Raw genomic sequence first — 24908 nt, forward strand, 5'->3', positions numbered from 1 at the left:
TAAGGCCCGCTGGTTTCTGGAGCGGGGGCGGGGCGCGCGGGAGGAGTGCGCACGCGCGGCCTCGCGGGCGCCCTGCGGCTCTCCGGGTAGCGGCGCTGCTGGACTTTCGCTGCGCGCGGAACTGTGCAGCCCGGGTCCTCTGGGAACCTGCCCAGCACCCAGGGGCCAGCCACACGTGGAGTACCTCGGGGACAGCTTTGCTTCTTTTTCAGTGACTGCACAAGCTCCAGACTAAAAAACACCTCCTCTGAGGCTGCTGTTTTGCCTACGCGAATATATTTGCATGTAAATCCAGGTCGTTATTTGGTGAAGATGTGTTTGAACGTAGTGGCAAGATGTGCACACGGGTTGGCGTGCCCCTTCCCGTCCCTTCTCTCTCCTCACCACCTCTGTACTGTCACTACCATTTGCTAATCTGCCACAATTCCTCCGTTAGCGCTCCTCAGCTCTTACCCCCCCAACTCCAGACCCTGTTAGCAACCCCTGTGAGCGCCCCTTTCGCAAGCGGGCACTTTGCCCTGGGGAGCACAGGGTTCCTAGCTTAAGCAAAGTCAACTGGGTTGATTCAGATTGGAAAAACTTGTTTATTATACCAAGCTTTCTCAGCACACTCCAGCGGTTGCATCGTGGGCACTGTTCCAGTTTTTTTCCTTTCAAAAGATTCTCACCATCCAGATTTTCCTTAACCAAGTCTCAGGACTCCTCTGCATCTTCATTGCCCCTCCTTTAGCTAGGACAATCCCATGCCCAAGTATTTGGCTTCCCCCAAACCTCTTCTTCATCCCCCTCCCCTCTTTTGCTTTGTGAATCCAGAGGACTCCTTCCTTCAAGGCTAGGAAGGCATACACAATCAAAACACCAAGTTGAAAGTGACAGGGGCTTTAATTGAAGTGTTAGAGCCCACTAGAGAGTGGCAGAAAGACATATTACTTCTAGCTGTTCAGAGGAGTGGGGGGAGGGGGATCAGGGATGTCTTCTGAAGGAGAGGGGCACTTGACTGGGCCTCAAAGGGTGGTTAGGATTTGGATAAGTGGGAATGGCAGGACACTGAGTGGCAAGGGCCAGGCCTGGGGCTGGCACGGGAGCGGGAGGAAGAGGGAGGAAGTTAATTTGAGGAAAAATCAATGGGTGGTTTTAACAGGGAACAGCTTTGAACTGTTCTGAATGCGTTAAAAGAACTATTGAATGAGACCCTTTGGGAACTCAGGGTATGTGACATCCATTTGAGGTAGGTGAGTTCAGAGGGTTCCCACCTGAGGTCAGGCGAGTTAAGGGGGAGTAGAAAATGCACTCTAGGGCACCCCACCATGTTCCCAGGTCAGTACTCCTCATCATTAACTGAGTTTACAGCCACACAGTTTTGATAGCTGCCCTGAGACCCAAAGGGTTGCATGCTCCAGGCACCTAGGGGTGTGCTGGGTGCCCCAAGGCTTTGTAATCCTGCCTGAGGCCCCACCAGAGCCGTGGTTTTGAAGAACACCTGCCTGGCCAGCAGCTATCCTGTGTTTCAAAAGAGGAAGTGTGACATGAGGTGGCAGCAAATGGCCTTCACCCCACTTGAGGCACAAGTGCAGTGAGAGGTTGAGGACAACTGGATGTCAGGGGAAATCCAAATCAAGGCTCTTTCCTCATCACACATCTTCTGGGTCAGAGTTTGTGGTTGTGGTTGTCTCTGGCTCAGACTGCCCTCTCATCTCTCTCCCCCCTCTTGAGGCTTGCTTGGTTGGTTGTTCCATAATGAGGCTTTGGAGTCTGACAGTCCTGGGTTAGAATGTGGGCTTGCTCATTCATTCATCCATCTATCTGGATATCTGTCCTTCCACGTAGGATTATTTATATAATTTGTAGGGACCCAGTGAAAAATGTGAAGCTCCTTGTTAAAGTTATTGTTAAAAATTTCTACACAGTGGGTCTCCCCGGTGGCACAGCGGTTGAGCGCTGGGTTGCGAAGCTGCCTGCAGCCTCTGCAGCGCCTGTTCGATCCCCAGCTGCTCCCCGGCCACCGGAGGAGGGTCCCGCATGGCGCGCAGACCTCTCCTGCCGCCCGCTGCTCCCCTCAGCAGTGTACTTCGGTCCTTCTGCCTGCTCTGCTCCCTGCTCTGGCTCTGGTGAATTCTCTCACCCTCCTGTGCTCCGACCATACCCAGTGCTTGTAAAAATAAATAAATAAATAAATAAATTTATATTAAAAAAAAAATTTCAACACAGTGACAAAAGAGCATTAAGACAGGTGTGGGGTCTTTTGGAGCACAGGGCCCTGTGTGACTGCCCAGACCACATGCCCACAAAGCCAGCTCCCGGCTCCTTCTGTGTGCTGGGTAAGACAGACAAGGGCCCTGATCCCGTGGGTTTTACATTTAAGTGGGAGAGCTGGATGACACCTGAGCAAACATAACAGTAATCGTACTTCTTAGGTATTATGTTCCTCAATAAATAAACAAGATAATTTCTGGTGTGATACGCTCTAGAGGGCGAGGAAGTCAGGGTACTGGTCCACATTGATTGGGGCAGGGGTGGGAACTAGGGGGTCTGGGTGGGCTCATGTTTGAGAGAGACCTGAGCCATAATAGGGGCCAGAGGGACTTTTTTTTTTTTTAATTTTTTTTTTTATAGAGGCATGTTTTATTTGTTTGTTTGTTTGTTTTGTTTATACATGCACTGGGTACAGTCAGAAGCACAGGAGGGTGAGAGAATTCACTAGAGCCAGAGCGAGGAGCAGAGCAGTCAGAAGGACCAAAGTACACTGCTGAGGGGAGCAGCGGGCGGCAGGAGAGGTCTGCGTGCCATGTGGGACCCTCCTCTGGTGGCCGGGGAGCAGCCGGGGATCGAACCGGCGCTGCAGTCTGCGGGCAGCTTCGCAACTCAGCGCTCAACCGCTGCGCCACGGGGGAGGCCCCCAGAGGGACCTTTATACCAAGGGGCAGCATAGGGAAGGATCTTTGGAGCAGCCAACCTTGGGTGGGTTACTTGCTTTGAGATTCAGTCTCTTCATCTTAAAATGGGAATTAGCATGATAAATGAACACCTATGAGTGTTTGCTGTGTGGCAGCACTGTTCTAAATGCCCTCCACTCATTACTCATTCAGTTGTCGTAACAACTCTCAATGATAGGTACCACCATGATGCCCATTTTACAGAGGTGGAAACCAAGGCATAAAGAGGCTGAGAACCTGCCAGTGTCACTGCTGGTAAATAGTGGAGTCTGGACTCGACCCCAGTGACTGGCTCCAGAATCCGAGCGCATCCCCGCTGGCTGGTGAGGATGCCTGTTCAGGCTTCCTTGCTGTGTGATGACATGAACTGCGAGCATGATGTGTTTTGTAAGCTTATAGTTTCCCAAGGGGCTCCAGGGTCCTCTCTGGCCTTGTTTTACCTGCGCCCCAACCCCCATCTTGCCTGTGGGTGTCTGGAGCCAGTCTCGTCTCACCAGCTTGTCAGTCACCCAGCGCCTTTCTGGGCACATTAATAAGCACTGCCTGGAATGTGGTTTGGCTCTGCCAGCCCCTCAGGGAGTTGATGACCATTTTAACACCCACCTGCCGGCTGTCACTCATTCCACACTGAATGCAGCCTTCCCTGGCTCCTGGAAAACCCCCACCAGGGCTGCCCCTCCCCATCCATTTGGAATGGGTATTTGGGCTTTATGGAGCCCTGATCGCTCTTTATAGAAACCAGGCACCATTAGGGGGAGGAGAAGGGAGGGAGAACGGTTTCAGTTTTTCAAGTTATAATGATCCCAGTAATTGAGACACCGAATTGCACATTTAAATCGCTTGAAAGTAAAAATATCATTTGGTAATGCTGGTGTTAATAATGTAAACATTAAAAAGAAATTAAATACTTAGCTATATTGTGGGGCACGATTGCCTAATTTTTCTTCTTTCAACTTATTCAACCGGCGGAAACGATTGGCTCCAGTACCCAGATATGTTGCCATAAAAAGTGGGTCTGGACTTGCATCAGAGTAGTCATTTAGTGCCCCCCCTGTGCACAGGTGGACGGAAGGGTCACGCTGGCAGTCGGTTGCTGCCTTTTTCTGGAGGGGGGCTTTTTTTCCAAACTACCAGGTCTTTGAGGGGTGCAGGGACAGCCTCCCAGGGGTCTAAATGCAGCCTGACATGACCAGAGCCCCTCATCCTATCGTCTGCCCCAGAGATCTGCCACCTTCCCTTCACTCAGCCCTCTAGTCCCTGTCACCACAGAGAAAACTTCCCGGACCCAGCGCCCCACCCAAATCAGCAGCCTCCCTCTTTGGTCGCTATCCGACCACAGGTCCTGGCGCAGTAGTCTCCCACTGGAAGACTCTGAAGAGAACAGATGACATAACAGTGTCAGCCCGTCTCCTAGCAGGCCCCAGGAACATGCTCCTCTTTTTTTTTTTTTAAGATTTATTTATATATTTATACAAGCACTGGGCACAATCAGAAGCGCAGGAGGGTGAGAGGATTCACCAGAGCCAGAGCGGGGAACAGAACAGGCAGACTTGACGAAACACACTGCTGAGGGGAGCAGCGGGCACAGCAGGAGAGGCCATGTGGGACCCTCTCCAGTGGCCGGGGATTGAACCAGCGCTGCAGAGGCTGCGGGCAGCTTTGCAGCCCAGCGCTCAACCGCTGCGCCACCAGGGGAGGCACAACATGCTCCTCTTTAGAGGGCTGGGGGAGAAAGGTGAAGGGCCAACCCAGAGCAGGTAGATTTCTAGATTTTGCTCTTGGATCAGATCTCAAACTTCCTATCCCCTTCCAGGGTAGCTTAGTAACAGAGGGAGAAGTTCTGAGTGACACATAATATAAAGGACCCAACCTGGCTGCTGCAAGTCAGCCCGCCTGGCTGGCGCCCAACTCCTCTGGCCCCACAGCTGCCTCTCCTCTGCCCTCCCTTCCCTCTAATTCTTGGCACCCACGCCTTCATTTCAGTTCTTTCCTTCATCTTCTATTTTATGTTTTGGGCCACAGAGGATGCAGATTTAAATCAAAAGTCAGAAGTTTAGATCATTTTGAAGAGCTGCTGATGAGTGGTGCCTTGGCGTTTGTTTTATTAGACTGCTTCCTGCCCTTTCCAGCGTGGTCTAACAGGCTCCATGCAGCTGGGAAGAGTGATGGCACTGCCAGGGTGCTGCCCAGAGGCCCAGGGCTTCCTGATGACATTGCATTATGGAAAAGCCATAATAACATTCTGCTCCTTAGCTTCCTCTTCAATCACACAGGGGATACCAGAGGGAGAGAGGTGGGGCTGGGTGACTATCTCCCAGGCTGCCCTGGTCCCCACTGTATGGCGACATCAGGAGAGGTTGCTCTTCCACATTCTTGCCTCGAGGACCAAGTTAGAGCTCCCGTGGGACAGATGAGGAAACTGAGGTAGAGGAGCTGGTAAGCTAATCTTCCAGTACGCTGGGCACTCTTGTCCTATGACATGGCTCAGCAAGGGACCTGGATGAGAACCCACGACCCTGACCTTTCCAGGACCCTGCCATCCCCTCGTACCCACACTTGCTCTTTCTCCCTCCTTATGAGGTATCAAATTGTGAGGTATCAATTTGACGTGAAGATGATGAAGAAAAAAGGTTATAGATGAGACTGGCTAGGTTCTCATCAAGCCCATTTCCTCTTCCCAGGTAAGTGATTAAATTGCATCTCAGCCCTTGGCATCAGGGTCGGGGCCCATGACTGGCTTGGCCCATGGAATGTGGGTGTGCCTTGTCCACGCCGTCTGACTCCTAGGTCTTGTGGTTGAAGATGGTGGTATCACAAGAGGAAAGGAGTCTCTGGCTGCCCGAGTGGAGCACAGGCTCTCTGCCGACCATACTGGATTTGAATGTTCAGCTACTGAGATTTGGGGATTGTTTGTTATAGCAGCTAGCCTGACTAATATCTGTGTGTTTCTCAGTTTGAAAAAGAAGAGAGCTTCTCAGTCTGGGCAGGGGAGGCTAGCGGAGGCTCTTAGAGTGTTCTCGGCACGAGGGAGTGTAGAGGTGGATGGTTCAGAGGTCTTTCTGCTTTTCATTCTGGGATTTCTTCGTTTCCATCTTAGTCTCTCTCTAAGCCCCTGTCCATCAAACCCCTGTGGTCAGCACAGCCCACTTGAAGTTCCTTGAGCATAATGTTGGTCCTTTTCCTGGAATACCTCTCAGAATTGCCTCCCTTTCAAGGCACAGCTCAGGCACCACCTCCATGATCACCTCCCGTGGCCGTGCATACTGCTGTCCTGGGTAACTGTGCCCCCTGCTGAAGCATCAGTTTATTTTCATATGAGGGTCTTTACTCTCTTTTGAGTCATAAGGTTCTTAAGGATGATGTCAAGATCCTCACACTTCCCTGTTTTCTACACAGGCCCTAGCACTGTGCTGTGTGTATCAAGCACTCAGGAAACATTTGTTGGATGGGTGACTGGAAAGAAGACAGATTAATGAAACCACAAACAAATGAATGAACTACTCAGCCAGATTTTCAAGTGTCTCCACCATCTGGGCCCACTCCAGTTTTCTATATTTCTACTACTCTCAGCCACAAAAACCCCATTCTGAATGGATTGGTCTGACCACAGACTTGTAAGCGTGCTGGATTTTCCCTTTTCTCCATCCCCTACCCACCCAGCAGTCAGTTGGCCTTTCCTCACTTCCGTTAGCCATCAAGGCCCTGGAAATCTCACTTTTTCCAGTGGTTTCTGTGATGACTCTGCTCTCAGCTAGCCTCTTCAACTTTCCACGAAAGGACTGAGCTCCTGCAGCACACATGTTACTCCTGTATCAGTGGGTACTGTCTGGGGTGGTGGTTTTCAGTTCATCTATTTTTGCCTCCTCAACTAGAATCCAGGCTCTCAAGAACCGGATCTTCCACAGTGTTTAGCAAAGAGATCAGAAGGAAACCACTGCTCAGTACAAGTAGACATTGCTGATTGCTGATATCTAGGGCTCCCTAACCCCTTTTGCCATTTTTAAGTAAACTCAGACTAGATGTCAAATACATACACCCATCATCTTCTCTTGTCATAACTTTCTGTTACTCTCCATTTGTCCAGATTTGCAATAATAGGGTGGGCTTATTTGGCTGAGTTGCCGAAGCTGCAAAGCCTTATGCAAATTTCCAGACCACAGTGACCCCTCTGAGTCCAGGAGTTCAGTCAGCACCATCTAAAACCAGCAGCCAGCCTTGTCCCTTGTGACAAACTACACTTTTATTCAAGAGTTCTTTGGGGAAGGAGGTGGAAATTCAGGCTGGGCCTCAAATGATTTATCAGGGAGGAAGACAGCCTTATGGGGAGGTGCCATGGGATAAAGGAGCAGCTGAGAGTGGGCATCTTATGGGTGGGACTAAGGAAGCAGCCCATGAGAGTGGTCGTGGCACAGTTATCGACATGGGTGGCCAGCCCTAAAAGACTTCCATTCTTGTCGATCACCCCCATCTTATGCTCAGGCAGGTCCCACAATACCCAGGGCTGAGAACTGGAGGCAGGAATCAGAAACTAAACCAGGGAGCTTTGAACTTGATGTGGTACCAGGTTCTCAAATAAGAAAGTGGCCTAGCAAAAGCAGTGTTTAGGGCTCCATTTTGTGTTAGCAATATTTAGTTTTCAGCTGACTCCCTCTTATTCCCCAGCATGCTTGGCTCAACCCTTCCCACCGTGGGCACAGAGCATGCCCATCAGTCGCATCATTACCTCCACCAAACATAATTAGGGAAGTTAACTTTCTTTCAGATCCACATAATATATCCCCAAATTAAATAAAAGTTCTTTATTATCCAGGCCACACTTCCCTTCTATTAATATGGATTTTTGGAAAGTTGATGGTAATTAGCCACTAGAATGCAAACATTATTTTATCTTGTATTGTAAGAGTTTCAAATGAAAGATCCACATACTTCCAAGCCAGTGCCTGCCTCACAGATACATGCAGATCTTTTATTAGCCACCACTACCCACCCTGGCTCCCCAAAAGACTGCAGGAAATCAGTGAACTGTTCCTGCTGTGTACTCTAGTCACCCATAAATTGGAACTGCCGTACAGTGAGATGATCAGAATACGCAAACAGAAAGGGTAATAAGGCACACCAAATAATCACTGGTGACCTCAGCAATTTTATTAACAAATTTATTTCCCTAATTGGGTAACGTATCTCAGTGCTTGACTCAAGGGCATTGTAATAGGTTTCCACACTGCAGAAGAAGGAATTAATTAAAACTGTTTACTCTTTGTTCCGTATTTACACTTGTCCACCAATCTTGTAAACATTGTGCCAGGTTTCCTGGGTCCTCCTGGCTCGTCTCTTCCCTCACCCCATCCCCCCAAATAAATAAATAGACAGTGGAGAGTGTAGTTTAACGTGGCTTCTCTTCATGTGCATTACACCCCCACCATAAGCAGCTTTTCATGGTCAGAGCCATTTTGTGGTCGGAACCTGGCAGAATCAGTGCTTCCAGTAGGTACTAGGAAGTCTGTCGGGACCCTCCATGGGCAAAAATGGAGAACAGTGTCTTGGTTGTCCATTCAGACCTGGGTACAAATGTGGTGGGCAGATCTGTCCCTCTTCACCCTGCCCCACCTAAAATGCCTCTTAGGAAGGAAGAGGTGTTTCTTAGCTCTGTTTGCCCTTGGGGCGGGTAGCCCAGGCGAACAGAAAACTGAACTTGTGAATTCACTCTTCAAGGCTTCTTCAAGTAAGATTTTTTTGCCTCACAGCTTGTGAGGACTGGCAGCAACAACAAAGCATTTTTAAATGCAAATACTCCGGAATCTCACTGCAATGCTGGTCTCCAACTCATGCTGTACCTCCCAATCAACTGCTAAATGGGCCAGTTTACACTGACTGTCTCATTTGCAGGGACCAGCATTAGTGCAAGGTGCCAGGGCCCGTGGAATTACCTCCAGAACTGGTTTCTTTAGCAGCTGTGAATATAGCCTGCCATGTCTAGAAATGACTTTTGAATGTAGATATAATTATCACAAAGACATCAAAAGGGTGTCTTGACTATCCTAGCTACCAAGAGGTCCCTTTTGAGATCGATACTCTAGAAAAATCCCAATGGGCCAAAGAGATCTCATTCTCCCTCTTGGATATCCTGCAGGATCTGGATAAGATTTTCCAGGCCAAAAATATAGCCCGGATCTGGTCCATCATGGGTGGTGTGCTCATTCCAGGAGCCTTTGTATGTCGTGTGAGCAAAGTCGATCATCCGGATGTCAACCTTGGCGAGCTCTCCCTGGGAGCTGCCGTGGGCCGCCTGCAGAGCCTCCTGGGCATGCGGGCCGCCCGAGGTTCTTTCTGGCAGCTCCTGCCCATCGTAGATGATGAGGAGAGAGCTGGAGTAGAACCGGTATGAGCTCTGGCTCTTAATGACCGAGAGGAGGGCCCGGAGCTGTTGCTGGATGGGTTCCAGCAGCTCTGTCCGGAGGCGGGTTCCGTCGTGCAGGAACTGATAGAGGGCTTGTCTGAACCCCTCGACCGAGAGTTTTCTTCCATAGTACTTGTCTTTGCAGAGAAACTGCTTCTTATCAGTTTGATAAACCTTACATTAAAAGAAGAGAAAATGCAGAGAATTACAATCTTTGAAAAAAAGTTAACTCACAGAAACAGATTTCCAGGAGACACGGGGCAGGAATGGCTGAAATGAGCAGATAGATGATTTTTGTCATCAAGCACCTTTGGAGCTTTTGCATTTTAAAATGCTTTCTGTGCAAACCTTTAATAGGGATCCAGGGTCTAAAGATGCCTCACCCTCCAGAGGTGACCCTCCACTCACGAGGAGGAGGTTTGGATCGCCTTTCTTGTGAATTCCCAATGTCACCCTCCAAATCATGATTTAAATCCTGGCTTCTGGCCCTCTCCAATTCAAATATTAGCAAACCCAAGCTCTAAAGCTTTAGTGGGAGTCTGAAATCACAGCCAGTGGCCTTGGAAAGCCAACTAGATTAAAATTTCCCCAAGTTTATAAAGTCCTTTCTGCAGATTCTAAGGAAACAGGAATGACTCTTGGTAGACTGGGGTGAATTGTTTGAAGATAAAAGGCCAGGACTGGTGTGGATGGAGTTTTCAGTCTGCCAGGGGGGCTGCGGGGGCCTTGGTGGGGGAAGGGAGGTCTTATGGCAGCTCCGTGGGGCTGGTGGCTCCTCTCCTTGGCACCAGCTCCTCTCCCCTCCCCTGCCATGTCTTGGCCACCAGAAGAGAGCAGATGGAAGAGAGATGCTGATGGGGGGACAGCGGCAGCCACCCCCATTTCATTCGGATGGCACAGGCAGCACAGAGGCTGAATAGAGGCAGGCGGCTGGCATTGCCAGAGGGTGGCTTGGCACACCTTTGCTGGCATACCCAGCAAGGGCTGCCAGTTCCAGGCCAAGACAGCTTCTCAGGTTTTTCATGCCTTCAGATTATGACATGTTTATGGAAAACCAGTGTTGAAAAAAGTCAGAAAGACATGATAGACCTGGTGTTGCCTTTGAAAGGCTGGAGATGGGCTGCTAAATTAGCCGTCATAAAGACATGACAGGCATCACTCTCTAAATAAATCAGGTCAATTTCAGAAGGTTTGAGGTCCAGAGAGAGATTTCATTTACACCACAAATCATTGTCCTTCATTCTCTTGAGGACTACATTCTAAGTCTTCTGAGGGACATCTGTGCAACGAATTTATAGGCTCAACTTCCAGCTTTAAGGGGTGGCAGTTTCAATTAAGGAAAGCTGTATTTACCTTCAAATCGGTGCCTGGGTTTACTTTGAGTAGAGAGACTATAAGAGTGAACCAGTGGAGAAAGCTATTTCCTCCTGTTCGGCTCAGCCCCTGCCATAGCCACATCAGAGATGCAAAAATGAAGTGTGGCTTCTGGGCAATCAAAAATTAACCATTCCTTTACCTGGTTTAACAGGTTAAGACCTTCCCACATTGTTAACCAGAACAGGTAGCAAAAAGAAGCAGAAAAGGTGGTGTGAGAAGAGGGAATGGCTAATAAGAATGCCAAGGGCAGGTTGTTTTAGAGCCTCTAAGGAGAGGGCTCGCTTTATCATTCAGGGGAGTGTGCTGTCCACAGAGCGCGGGCGGCTTTCTCTTAGTTCTTTCCGTAGCCCCTGCTCACACACTGTCATCAAAGATCTGCTCTCAACATGGCAGAACCCATGCAGACGTTTCAGCTGCCAAAGACCCTGAGACTGAGTTAAAAAATGGTGGGTTTTTGACCCCACTGTCTTGAAAGGTGCTCTTAAAGGCACTCAGGATGTCCTAGAACAGGGTACGCATTTCCTTGGTGAAAGAGTGGCGCCTGGACACCTCCTCTATTGCTCCCCCAAAAGGAAGGGCTCAGGGCCTTCCCTGGTGGCGCAGCAGTTGAGCGCTGGGCTGCGAAGCTGCCCACAGCCTCTGCAGCGCTGGTTCTGTCCCCAGCTGCCGATGAGGGTCCCACATGGTGTGACAGACATCTCCTGCCGCGCCCACTGCTCCCCTCAGCAGTGTATTTCGTCAATCTGCCTGTTCTGTTCCCTGCTCTGGCTCTGGTGAATTCTCTTACCCTCCCTTGCTTCTGACTGTACCCAGTGTTTGTGTAAATAAATAAATAAATCTTAAAAAAAAAAAAATGAAGGGCTCAGCCGGGGGCAGGGGTCTGTGCAGGAGCCGTTCTCTAGACAGAGGATGTGCCGGAGGCCGCCCGCCTGCCCGCCCGTGGGCCTGCCCACCCACCCCTGGGCCCACCTGCTCCTGGGCCCACCTGCCCACCCGTGAGCCCACCTGCATGCCGCAGATGCGCACGCCCAGGCAGGCTGAGGTGCTCTGCGCACACTTGCGCATGTGGCGGGCCTTCTTCTCCTCGGACGCGTCATCCCCGTGCTGTCGGGTCCCCATCTTCAGGTCCAGGATGCAGGGATGCTTGTACTGTGACACCACATTTTCCAGCAACAAGAAACCTGTCATGCTGAGTTAAGGGAGGCTCCTGAGACACACAGGCCGCCACCCCCGGAGGCAGTTAGCTCACTGAGGCTGGCTGGAGACTCCCTCCCCCCGGCACCATTCCATGCCCGTTTCTTTCATTACAGCTAAGCCATCATCGCTATTAAGAATTCAAGGTATTAGCTTTGCAGCTTGCCTTAATAAGTCCATTTATTTAGGGGGAGTTTATGAGTATGTGAGCTTCTTTTCCTTTTTTTTGCTCTGAGGTTGAAATTTAAATGCGGGCGTGAAATCCCTGGCAGGCCATGCCCAATTTGCATTTTATGGCAGAAAATCATAAGGCTAAAACCTCGAGTTACTGAATGGGCCAATACCTTTTGGGAGAAGTGGGTTGATGTTAGCTTCGGAGATGAGTTGCAGGAATATTAATTTCAGTGGAGTAATTATCCTGCAAAAGCTTCTTAGGGATTAGGGTTGCAGATGTGTCTTAGTAAATACTGTGAAACCAGCCACCCGTTTGCAGAAAGGAGCCCGGTAGTGACAAAGGGACATTTCAAGCCTAAATTTGCTCTGAGAATGTAGCAGCCTGAGGGGAGGGGCTGCCTCCCCAAAGAGTCCTCCCCACCTTGTGTGTCCCTTAAGGGGAGCCACTCCCCTTCTCACTCCACCAGTTCCACAGCAGACAGGGAAGTTGGGGTGTGGAGACCCACCCAGCCCTCTGAGCCCCCTGCCAACCTCACCCAATGTGGCAGTCACCCTCCTTCTCTGCCCAGGGACCCCCATCCCAGCCCATCTTTATGCCCAGATTTCAGAGACATGGCCACTACCCAAGCAGGGACACTGTGTTAAGCTTAATTTCCAGTTTTTCTTCCCCGCACCTTTTGGGAGAGTTTTGATTTCTTCTCCAACTCAAGTTTGAGGGCTTGTGCCTCAAACTCTCCCTCACGTCCATCTCTCTCTCCACCCACCCCTCCCTTGGCCCTGTGTGTGTGTGTGTGTGTGTGTGTGTCTCCCTTTCCACTTCTGGCCCTGGGCCTGTCACCCCTCTTTCCTAAGGATACGGTGCCTCTTGTTCTCCGGGTACTCGGCACACAGGCGGGTCAGGTGGGCCTGGTGGCAGTGCAGGCCCCACGGGTTAAAGCTCCTCCTCTCGGCTTGGCATCCCTCGGCATCTTCCACCAAGGAGGAGACCTGGGTGTTGAGGTGGAACTCGGATCTCAGGAGTGCTGTGGCTGGGCTGTGGGCGAGGGAAGCAGACAGTTGGGGCTGCTGTGGCCAGAGGCCTTGGGAGAGGTGCCCATCCTTGTGACCAACTGTGGACTCTCAGGCTGAACTCTGACATGGACCATCACTGGCTACTCTCCAGGATGCCCCAGGACCTCTAAGAACCCATCCTGCACAGCTGCCCCACCCAGAATCAGAAGACGGGGGCTTTAGCTTGTTATTGTGGTGTCAGCTCCTTGGGGTCTCAAAATGCCATAGGGGATGGGAACCACAGGTCTTTGGTCCCCTCTCCTTCCTGCCCTCAATGTCCTGGCTTCCTTATCTGTGAAATGGAGGTAATGTGCACCAGCTTCCCCTTTTTGAACCAAGAGGCATAATTAGCTCCTCTGCGCTCCTGGAGAAGGAGGTGCATTCATTGTGTTAGCTGCCTTTTGTTTTCCATAAATGTTTAAAAAATCCCCAAGGATCACTTTCATCTGAGAAAGGTCAGCTAACATTTATCAGAGGTTTTGGAGCTCTCTCCAGGGACCTTGGGTGCCCTGAACCGCCTGTGAATCTGAGGCCCCTTGGGGTGCCATGTTGACCCCTCTCCTCTTCCTGTTCCCCCCACCAAGGAAGGGGATTTTTGGGACACATTAGCCACATTTTTCATTCCTTTATGTCAACTATTCTGGGGTTTCTGCTCAGCAGATTCCTGCCAGCCTCCTCCCCCCCCCCCCCCCCGACGCTTCATGGTCTCAGTGAAACAGGTATTTAATTAGACAAATATGTACCAAATGCCTGTTCTGTGTCGTGCTCTGCACATGCATCAGCTTCTGAGAGAAAATGCATCGGGGTCTTTCCTCTAAAAGTGGCGAGAAGGAAATTCTTTCCTTCTTTGGCCGCATTGGCCATTCTAGACAGAGCCTTCATCTGAATCTCTCCTTTTCTCTGCTCTGGCCCTAACGATGAGCCGTCCCCTTGGCCCAGGTGGTAGCAGTGCCCGTCCTTGGCCCGTTTCTGCCATACGGCCCTCACCTCTCCGTGAGCGAGTGGGCCAGCTGGGCGTGCTGCCACTGGGCGAGGGGGCGGGCGCCGCTGCTGCCCCCCGTGGTCTGCTGGATTGACTGCCATATCGCCACCGCCGACTCCGTGGAGACCTTGAAAGACCCCCCATTCTCCTGGGGTGGGTTGGCGACCAGGCTGAGATGGCCGAGGCTGTCTTTCTGGAGGCGCACGGTGATGGTGCCTGCAGAGCACGCGTGGGAGGAGAGCGGGGAGAAGTCAGACGGAATTCACCTGCGCAGACACGTGGCAAGGCAACAGCAACATCCTGTTGAATTGTAGCTCAGTGGTACGGGTCTACCTCCCTCTCCTCCAGCACCTCTATCTGGAAGAGCTGTGGGGACTGGCCTGGGGCTCCCTGAACCAGAACCTGTTCCAGTATAGGCCCAGAGCTGTGGAGCCTGCGCAAATAGCCTGGGGCTGACCTTTGCCCAGCCTCCTTCAGCCACGTTTCTGCCCTTTAAACAAAACCAGCCCTGTACACGTTGTGCTGGGATTCTGGTGCCTCTGTGCACACCCATCCCCTTCCAGTCACACCACACTCCCTCAGCTTGGACCCTGGAGCTGGTCCTCTGCAAAGAGGCCCTCCCGGCTCAGAGAGGCAACGATGGAGGTGGGGGCTCATCCCAGCCCCACCTCTTCTCCTTAATTAATCATCTGTTCCCTCTGTTTATCTCTGCGTGCCCAGCCTCTTCCAGGAAGCCTTCCTCACACAGCCTCTGGGGCTCAGAACTCTGTGGCCCCTTCATGCCCTCCTGTCTCTGGCTCTAACACAATGGCTCTCCATTTCCTTGGGCCACACTCACAGCACGTGAGGAGTGTTGGTGGGACGTGGTTCTTTGATGTAAAACAGAAGACTCCTGAGATTTCTCCAGCCTCTCCTCACCATCGTGTTTGTACTCTAGGCGTGACATCCTGCTGCATTCACTGCTAAAAGTAACGCGTGTGAGGAGACCTGGGGCACAAGTGTGCTAACTGGGCTCTCCTCCGGGACATCGGCCAGCCTAGTAATTAGCTTTGGCACTGGTAACCCCCAGTGGATTTCTCACGCTGGTGGCAGAGTGCAGGTCCTCCGGGGGTGCCCAGCCACACCAGAGTTCTGGTGAAGCAGGAACGGTACTCCTGGCGGGGCCCAGGACATAGCCACTGAAGCAGGTTTTCGAGAACCGGATATCTGGAGCTCTTGGTTCCCTTTCCTTCCTATAGCTGATGCTGTGAGCTGTTTGCTCCCTCCCTGACCAGCCCACACAGACCCCTCTCCACCCTGCTTTGTGCCTGAGATGCTGCCCTATGACCAGTGGCTTCCATTCCCTCCCCTGCCCCCCAGTCTGATGGTTCGGTTAGTGGGGGGAAGGTTGGAGTATTTATCCCATTAGCTCTGCCCTACTGCCATAAATTGTGCGCCTCCATGGGCTCCCTTTTGCTGGGCCAGCTCCACTACTTCCTCATGTCAGCCCTTCAAACCCAGGGGCGCTGGTCCCCCGGTTCCTCGCTCACCCCTGTTGTTCCTTTAAGGCCTGCATGCACGTCTGCTAGTGGTCCCTCTAGAAGTCCTCCTCACTTAAGCCCCTTCAGATGTACCACTTATTTTCTGCAGGAACGGTTACTGAGAGGGTAAGTTGCATGCAATCACATCCTCCAAGGTGTTTATTTCCTCCCCTGGCCACTTGGTCACCTTCTCAGCGTAAATGGTGGTTTCTGCTGACCCAGCAGTGAAGGTAGCTCCTGTCCCGGCTCGCATCCTGCCTGGCCCTCCTGGACTGCTTGGTGCAGACACTCATTTTCAGAGCTGCTCTATAATCCAGCAAGTTGCTCTTAAGGGCTGTCGGTGCCTAGCTCAGCGGTCTCCTTGGGCCAGCCCCGTCATCTCACATTCCCAGTGCCCTGATTTCACAGCCTGAGAGTGACATGCAGTACTCTCTAGCTCCTGAAAATACTGCTTTTCCTCAGCTCATCCTGGGCCCCTGTGTCCTGCGAGGTAATGATACTAATGATAATTCGATACCTGAACCTGGCATTCTGTCATTTGGCTGAAGCCCCAGCATGCCTCCCTCCACGGAGCCCAGCAGAGCTGTTCTGCTAGTGCAGGTGGGGCTGACAGCAGGTCAGGGAAATGACACATAGTCATCACCGCCACTGCCTTGTCCTCTGCACCTACTATGTGCCAGCACTATGATGTACCACCACTCAGGCAGCTGACTTGGTCACCGAGGCTTGGGGAAACTGGATCGCCTGCCCAAGGTCACACAGTTGGTAAGGGCGGCACTCTGAGAAGGCCGCATTGCCCGTAGACATGGAAGAGGGGAACAAGCTGTCACAAGGAGCTAAGGACCTTATCAGGAGACTTGGGTGTTGTCATGCTGTGTTTACTCGTGGATGGTTGGGGAACACTCCCGCTGTGTGCCCAGTCACATTTGTTCTGGTCATCCTTTCCTTGGGAGCCAACAGAGAAGTCCTGCTCCCCCACCTCATGCGGGGTTCACCAGTCCAGAGGACTGGAGCACTGAGAAGCTCAAGGACATGGTGTTTATATTTCCTGCCCTGTTTCTTCTGGCAGGAGCATTGCTGTGCTCATTCTAGGGAGGACTGATCTGGAAACCACTCCCAGGCCCCAGATTCGCCCCTTGTGTTCCTCCTTGGGGAGCTCAGGGCCACCCAGCTGCTGAGGGAGCCCAGAAAGGTGTGCCAGCCATAGGCAAGGCCCTCTGGCTCTTGTAAAGCTCAAGTTACCATCAGCAGTGCCTCTTCCCCCCCCCCCCACCCCCAGAATCCCCCTCCTAGTTGTGAGGCTATAGCAACAGGCCTGCCAGAAACCAGTTTCAGGGAACCCCCAGTCCCATGAGCCCTCCCTGAAAGGACAAGCAACTTGACCTTCACCCATTTCTCCAGACTCCAGCTCTTGTCTGAGCTCATCAGTTCTAAATGTCTAAAAAAATGGAAGTGAGCAGAGGTGCAAATAACCCAAAACCAATAAAATCCCAAAGTCATTTCTATTTCTCATATTGTCAGAGCTACACAGCCAGCCATGTCCCTGCCCTCTCGCTCTGTCTTCCTCGTGCCCATGACTGGCTCTGTGTCTCCATCTATCCGTCTTCCCTCCCTCTTTCACACCCCTCTACGGCTCAGCCTAGCCCATCCCCCTGAAGCTTGGGACCCACAGCAGAGCAGCTTTGGAAACCATCTCGAGTTCCTGCCCTTGACAGGAGCAGCCCTCAAGGGAATCCAGACTCCTAGGGGCTTGGGTTCTTTAATCAAGAGCCTCAGCGCACACCCACCCCCACCTCCTCCAGCTTGCCCTGTGGGCCCATGGGGACTTGACTTTGGAGGCCATGGACTCCCAGCACGCAGCTGCCCCAGGCTGGCCAGAAGAGTGGAGGGTGGAGGGGCCCAGCCAGAGCCCTTGTCTGCCTGCTCACCAGCCCTCCCCCAATACCTCCACCTGCCATCATGCCAGCTGGGCAGGCAAGAGTACTTATGCTATGATTGACATGCCCAAAGCATCTCAGCAATTTTGGTTTGGCTGAGCAGCTTCCCCAGCCTCTGTGAATATTCTGTCATGTATTTATTTTTAAGCTCTTGAGAGCATTTATTCACCACTGTCTGTAATATGAATCTGTCTCATCTGTTAACCAACTAGACCTAGGAGTATGTCCTTGCTTGTCCAAAGCTGACAGGCAGACTGGAAGGCAGAGGGACTTAGGCCCAGGGGCCTAACAGAAATTCCAGGGTGAGCTCCTGGGTTGTTGGGGAGGCTGCTTTGGGGCTGTCCCTACAAAACCTCTGACACCATTGTGGTTCTGGTGCTGTGAGGGAGAGGCTGGTCTCTTTGGCATGTGGTGGCCTCTTAGGAAAAGGTCTCTCTGCCTGGGACTATTCCTATCAGGAGAAAAAGCAAGATCTCCACTTAGTGGCTTAGTGGACATGGACCTGAGGCCACTGAGTGACCCTTGGCAAGGCACATCCCTTCTTTCTGTGGTCTGGATGACCCCTGAGCACCGGCTCTGAGGAGTCCTGCTCTTCAGTTTTGATTATCGGGTGAAGTGGTGGATGCGGAAGAGCACACACTCAGGAGTCAGACCTTGGGGCTTGGACTCCTGCTCTGCCCCTACTGTCTGTGTGGCCTCAGGCAAGTCAGGTAGCTTCTATGTGCCTCAGCTTCCTCACCGTCCTGCGAAAAGGGGATGATAGCACCTGTCTCAGAGTGTCGTGAGGGTAATGTGAGTTCGTACACAGAAACGACTTAGTCACATTCAGTGCTGAGTGAAAACTGAAGGTTAGCTGGTAGTGCTTTTCTTCGGGGTGTGACAAGAAGCCTGATGGTCTAAGAGCCCAGCTAAAACTTGACCTCTCCTGCCCCAGGAATCTCAGCATGAGGGTCTCACTTCTGGTGAGACCTTTTTCTAGTGCCTTCCTGGATGTGATTCTTTAGGAGTTTCCTGGGCTCTGGTGCCATGTGGGTGATGTTCTGACCAGTGAGTGAATCAGCACTTCTGCATCATTAAAACTTCATATTTGGGTGTTGCCTCAGCCTGAGGATCTCCTTGCCCTCTCTTCTGCAGGGCTGCATGGCTTCATCTGAGGGGTGTCATGTGCTTCTCTGACCCAGCCCCCTCCAACTTACTGGGAAACTGTTTTCTGAGAGAAGCCCGAAGGCAGAGGCTGAAGCATTCCCGGTGTCAGTGACACATGGAGCTCTGATGCCTTGGCTCAAATTAATCTAGCAAGTTAGTGGCGCCCCTAGACAGGAGGCACCGGGGAGGCTCACAACCTGAAGAGGGAAGTAGGGCCGGGGGGAATCCGAACTGTAGGCCAGCCCCAGGGGCCTGTGAATGGTGACAGTCTCCCCCACCAGAGGGAGCAACACTTGCAGATGGGGAGCAGGAAGGGCATCAGCGTGGGGTCCTGGATGGACCAGCCTCTTCCTCCTTCCCAGTCTGCCTGTGGCTTCCCTGGCATGCAGTCTCAGCTCTATTGAAAAATCATGAAATGCTGAGAGCCAACACCATCCCATCTAAGATCCTGCCACCCCGTTTGCTGGGTTCAGTGTAGTTGTGAAAAGACAGAGGTTAATTCCAGTGGATGCCCTGACAAGATGGGCAGTGACCCACAACCAATGGGGAGCGGCATCTTTGACCCCAGAAGGTGCCAAGGGAGGCCTGCACAGGCCACATGCTGGCCGGCTGCCCCAGCTCTCAGTATATGACCTGTGTCTTATCTCAGACTCTCAGGGGGTCCCGGCAGGCCTATGCAGATGCCCTGCTTCAGGCTCAAGGCCTTGACCCCCCTACCAGTGGGTGTCAATCTGGAGCATGCTGAATACAGGTTCCTAGGCTCTGGCCCCAAGATTCTGATTCACAGGTCTGGAGTGTGGCCTGGGAACATGCATTAAGAATATATATTTATGTTTACATACAATATATATTATATGTATGGGTGTACACACACAGCAGTGGGTGATTCTGGTAAAGTTGGTTATCTAGATTATACTCTGAGAAACACCCATGTCCACAGGCAGATAGGCCCCATCCCTCCTAGTCATCTCTATCATTGAAATGCAAGTGACTTTTTGACGGACATATTTAGATACTATCATTGCCTTCACCACAGATACTTGGGAAAGAAGGCAGGAGCTGCAAATCCTTTAAAGGAGGTCATTTGCAAATCCTTTAAAGGAGGTCATTTCCTCTACATGCATCCCATTGAGGGCTCAAGGCTGGCAGTCATCGCTGGCTGAGCCCTCTGAGCCTGTTCACTGGAAGCTGGGCGTGAATGAAACAGCCATGGATCCTGGCTGGCTGCCCGTATTGCCCCTCCCCACAGGCCTGAGAAGGGCAGCCCTCCCTGTCTAGCTTTCTCTTCCCGAACCTGCCTTATGCTCGCATCCAGAGTACACACAGCTCCCTGCACCATTTCCCCAGCTACACCTGGAGGGCGGTCACCCCCTTACTTGACCCTGCCTGCGCGAGAGTAGGAATCTGGTTTCTACCCTGCCATGTTGCAGCTACTCCACCCGTCCTCGGCCCAAGGCTGCCACCACTCCCTGGGGTCTCCAGAGGAGCCTGAGGGAGACCTCTCCCTTTCCTGTTAACCTGCTGTGGTCACGGGACCCAGCCGTGGCACGCCCAGAGTACCGACCGGCATGACCCATCAGGGCGGGTGGGGCTGGGGTATCATTTTATCCCATTCTCAATTCCTGGTGGCTTGAGCTAATTTGTAGGGATGCCAACCAACTAAGCTTCGCACTCCAGACTTGGAGGATTGGTGAGTTCAGAGAAACTGGGATGGTGAAGGCCAGCCGGGCTGCAGGAGGGGGACCCGTATCCCCCACAACCTTTACACACACCGAGCTCCAGGACTGCGGCTCAGGTGTGGAGTTCACGGACCCGCCTGGCCAGCGTGGCCGCCAGGGCTGCGTGCAGTGCCCGGACACTCACCTTTATACTGAGGGGTGAATTGCTTCATGGCCAGCGGCAGGGACTCATAGAACTTCTGCTCCTGGGAGATGAGGGGCTTGCAGATGGTGTGCTCGTCATACTTCATCACACTCAGGTGCCCGCCGACCTGGTGCAGGAAGGGCTCCAGCTGCACGTCCACCACGGCGTCCCCGGTGTCCATGCTGCCCCGCACAACCATGCTTTGGCGCGGGGAGCGGGGCGTCCCGCAAACCCGCAAGAGGAGAGCCCGAGGTAGAAGTAGCGGCTCCTGAGGTAGAGGTAGTGGCTCCTGGGCAGAATGTAGGGCTGTCAGTGGTCCTCTGCTGCTGTCCCCACCAAGGGCTCTTGGCAGGGGGGCCTCTAGGAAGCAGAGGAGAAAGGTGGGAGTGATGTAAAGGAGGCAGTGCTGGGGGCGGGTGGTGCTTGGAAGGTTCCACCAGCCACAACTCACTGGTAGTTAAACAAGACTGTAAATAGGCATCGATTACTTCTGGAACAATCTGTCACAAGAAACCTGTAACTGTTGTTGCCTGCAGGGAGTAGGACTGAGAGGGACACTTTTCACTAAATACTATTTTGTACCTTTTGATTTTAAATATTAAACATTAAAAAACATCAAACAGTGCACACAACTGGAAGTGTCCAGAGTGCAGACTTGTCTTAGGGCCTCATGTTAGTTGTCTGCCTTTGGGACCACTGATCTCGGGCCCAATGAGAAGAGAGCAGGCTCCGTGGTCAGCTCTCAAGTGCTGGTGGGGCACTTGGCATCTTGTAGTAGGGGGCGGGGGTGCAGGCATGCTTCATTTTTTTTTCATTATTTTAAAAATATTTATTTAGGGCCTCCCCGGTGGCGCAGCGGTTGAGTGCTGGGTTGCGAAGCTGCCCGCAGCCTCTGCGGCGCCGGTTCGATCCCCGGCTGCTCCCCGGCCACCAGAGGAGGGTCCCACATGGCGCGCAGACCTCTCCTGCCGCCCGCTGCTCCCCTCAGCAGTGTACTTCGGTCCTTCTGCCTGCTCTGCTCCCCGCTCTGGCTCTAGTGAATTCTCTCACCCTCCTGTGCTTCTGACTGTACCCAGTGCATGTATAAACGAAACAAACGAACAAACAAATAAATAAATAAAACATGCCTCTATAAAAAAAAAAAAAAAAAAATTTATTTATACAAGCACTGGGTACAGTCAGAAGCACGGGAGGGTGAGAGAATTCACCAGAGCCAGAGCGGGGAACACAACAGGCAGAACTGATGAAATACACTGCTGAGGGGAGCAGCGGGCACGGCAGGAGAGGTCTGCACGCCATGTGGGACCCTTGCCAGCAGCCAGGGATAGAGGACGAGTGGGCTCCTGTCTCTTGCCTCATCCTCTTCCACCTGCTGCTCCCTCCCCCTCCCCAAGGGCAGGCTTTCTGGACCTCAGGCAAGCGCTGGAAGTCTGGGCTGGAAAGGCAGTCCGTAAAGAGATCCTGACTTTGTCTCAGGAGTGTGCTGGGGAGACTCTGTGACGGGGAGGCTCTTCTGGCTGTCTTTATTCTGTCTGAGAGCACATTCCTGCAGCGGTGCCCGTCACCACTGAGTTATTAATACCCTCGCCTCTGCTGGACTCCTGGCCAAGGATGCGACCAGATTGGGAAGCGCTGTGCATGATTAACCCTCTAGTGACCTTCAGCCTGGGCCATGGCACGGCTGACTGGCAGTGTGCACAGCAGTGCCTATCAGTTTGTTCAGGACTTGGCTGGGAGAGACTCCTGCCACCCACCCATGTCCCCAGCACCAGGTGGCAGTGACAGTCTCAGCCTGCACCATTCATCCCCTGCAAGGGTGCCTCTCCTGCATTGGCTACCAAAGTGCCCCTTTAGGAAGGGGTTGTGTGTGGGTGGATGTTCTGCCTGGTATGTACACTTGCTTTGCTGGACGCAAGGGGAGATTTCAAAGAGCTGCCTGTATGATCAGAACAAGGCTGGGAAGTTGGGATTCTGGGGTGAGCACTCGGGTGGGGTGGGGCTGAGGCCTAGTGGTGAGGGGGTAGAGGCCACTTCCTGGCTTGGCTTTAAGGCCACACAGAGGCCCGTCCTCCTTCCTGTCCCAGGAGCTGAGAAAAGTTGGAGGGGAGACATCTAGTTGCGGAGGGAAGTTGGAAGTCAGCAATGAATTGACATCTCCAGTCTGGTTATCACACAGGATATCACAATGGGCAAGCCAATTCTACATGCATGCTTGGGGATGGTAAGGAGGAAGAAGGGAGAGAAAAACCTAGGCTGCCTAACACCTCTTCTTGCCCGGCTCACTTCTGTGTCAGCTGATCTGGCCCCAGAGAGAGGGAGGCAGAGGCACTTCTGGTGACCAGAGGGATAGCCAGGTTGTAAAACTCATTTATAGCCACTCCTAGAAGGAGTCTGGGCCCCGTCCCTCATGCCTATCTCCTCAGGACCAGCATTAACCAAGGCCTGGCCCCACTGCAGTAAGCCTGCTCTGCTGACATGTCCAGGCAGTGTCCCAGGCAGGGCCTCGTGCTCGTGCTGGCTGTGCACTGCTCTTCTCCCCCCAGCCCCCATCTCCCCAAAGAGCTTGAAGAACATGGACGTCACTCACAGAGAGTGTGGGGAAGAGAAAATGAGAACACATGGTAACACGCACACAGTGCTTGCTGTGTGCCAGGCAACGTTCTAGGTGCTTTACACAGATTAGCCCATTTGAGCTTCATAACTATCTTTGTACCTATGAGGTACTTAGTGTGACCAGCCCATCTTACAGGTGAAGAAATGCGGTGCAGAGAGATTAAGTAACTTGCCTGTGTGTACCCAGCTGGCATGGGGAGAGCAGGGATTTGAACCCAGGCACCTTAGCCCAGGTGTAGCCACCATGCTGGGAGGAGCCTAGGGCTGCTATTGATCTACTTTGAGAATCAGGAATTGAGCCTCAAGGAGCCTGGGACTTGACCAAGTTCACCTGCAAGTCACTGTGCTGGGACAGTGACCCAGGTTTTCTCACCCCACCCTCGGTCTGGGTTCTCCTATCCTGATGGCCCCCTGGCCTGCCCACCCCCCACCGGGTAACAGGAAGCATGTACTAGTGAGGGCTGGGCTCCTCCCCTCCACACGCCATCATGATGGGTCAGGGAGGTGCACCTAGAGCTGGGGCTTGGTATTGACCTCCTCAGGGCCTCTGGCTGGTCTCTGGCGAGACCTGAGGGGTGGTGTCATTCCCAGAGCCCCCAACCCAATGTCAGATTCTCAGGAGCCTCAGCTGAAGCCCCTCAGAGCATGGACTGAGTCAGGAAGTCCCCAGGCCTGGGGGGTGGGGGGACAAGGAGGGGGTCTGCTGGGTAGCCATCCTATACTTTTAAAAAAGCTGGGCCCCTGGGCCAAAATGGGTGACTGCTCTGGGTCTTGGTTTATCACCCGCTGCCCCAGCCATGGGGTGATGGTCTGATGACAGAATGTGGGCACTTCCCTGGGGAGTCCTCTTCCCAAGCATCTCTACACTGAGGTTTGCCACCTTGAGACTGTTCTCAGGGCTGGCTCCTGTGACTCTGCCTGGGTGCCCAAAGGCCAGTGAGGCACTCAATCTGGACAGGCTCTCACAACGCCTTGGACACACTAGGCTCCCAAGAGCATCAGGTGTCCCTCTTTCCAGTCCACACCTCCTTCCATGGCCCCAAAACCCAGACCCCTCACCCAGTGTCCTTCCCTATGGTTCCTGGGGAGGGAGAAGAGGGAGCAAGGATGAAGGGGTGAGATGGGAAGAGGGGGTGGAGGACAAAGCACACCCAGACCACCTCCCCCAGGAGCAGTGACACATGGCTCCAGATCCCTGTGTCCTCCTGCCCTGTCACTGGGTCATGTCCTGAATGAACTAACTCTGGGCCTCCTTCTAGGAGACTCAAGAGATAATTTCTCTGATGGGCCCCAGCCATTAAGCTGGTGGTTAAAGGAAGCCCTGGGCTGTCTGTCAGTACCAGCCTCTGCTTTTCAGCCCTGTGGGACCTGAGTGACTGCCAGCCTGTCACTGGGTGGCAGGACACTCCCTGGTCTGAAAGGAGGGTCACAGACAGCAGGGTCTGCAGTTGTATTTGGCCTCCAAATACAACTGGGAACAGATGACAACAGTGGTGCCAGACAATGACAGTCCACCTTTCAAGCCCAGGTGGCTGAGGGCATCACAGGTCGTCACTACTAGTCACCTTTGTGTATGTAACTGATCACACACCAGGCCTGAGTTCATTAACATTTACGGAGGACATACCTCTTTTAGAACTCGTCACTCCATTTTAGGGAAGGTACTAGAGGAAACCACAAATCAAACTTGTAGAGGTTCAAACTTGGACTGAATTAGTCAGG

General features: G+C 52.6%; 1 protein-coding gene across 1 annotated transcript; it reads right to left on the minus strand.

The window, feature by feature from the left end:
- Positions 1-9036: 9036 nt before the first annotated feature.
- On the minus strand, positions 9037-20772 carry IP6K3 (inositol hexakisphosphate kinase 3). Its single transcript, XM_037519535.1, has 5 exons — positions 20574-20772; positions 14113-14323; positions 12933-13108; positions 11713-11888; positions 9037-9504 (listed from the first exon to the last, which is right to left on the minus strand). Exons 1-5 carry the CDS (start codon positions 20770-20772, stop codon positions 9037-9039), a joined length of 1230 nt encoding a protein of 409 aa, XP_037375432.1.
- Between the last annotated feature and the right edge of the window lie 4136 nt (positions 20773-24908).

Source organism: Talpa occidentalis, unplaced genomic scaffold (genome assembly GCF_014898055.3).
Source record: "Talpa occidentalis isolate TD23 unplaced genomic scaffold, MPIMG_talOcc4v2.1 talOcc4.2, whole genome shotgun sequence".
Taxonomy (NCBI): Eukaryota; Metazoa; Chordata; class Mammalia; order Eulipotyphla; family Talpidae; genus Talpa; species Talpa occidentalis.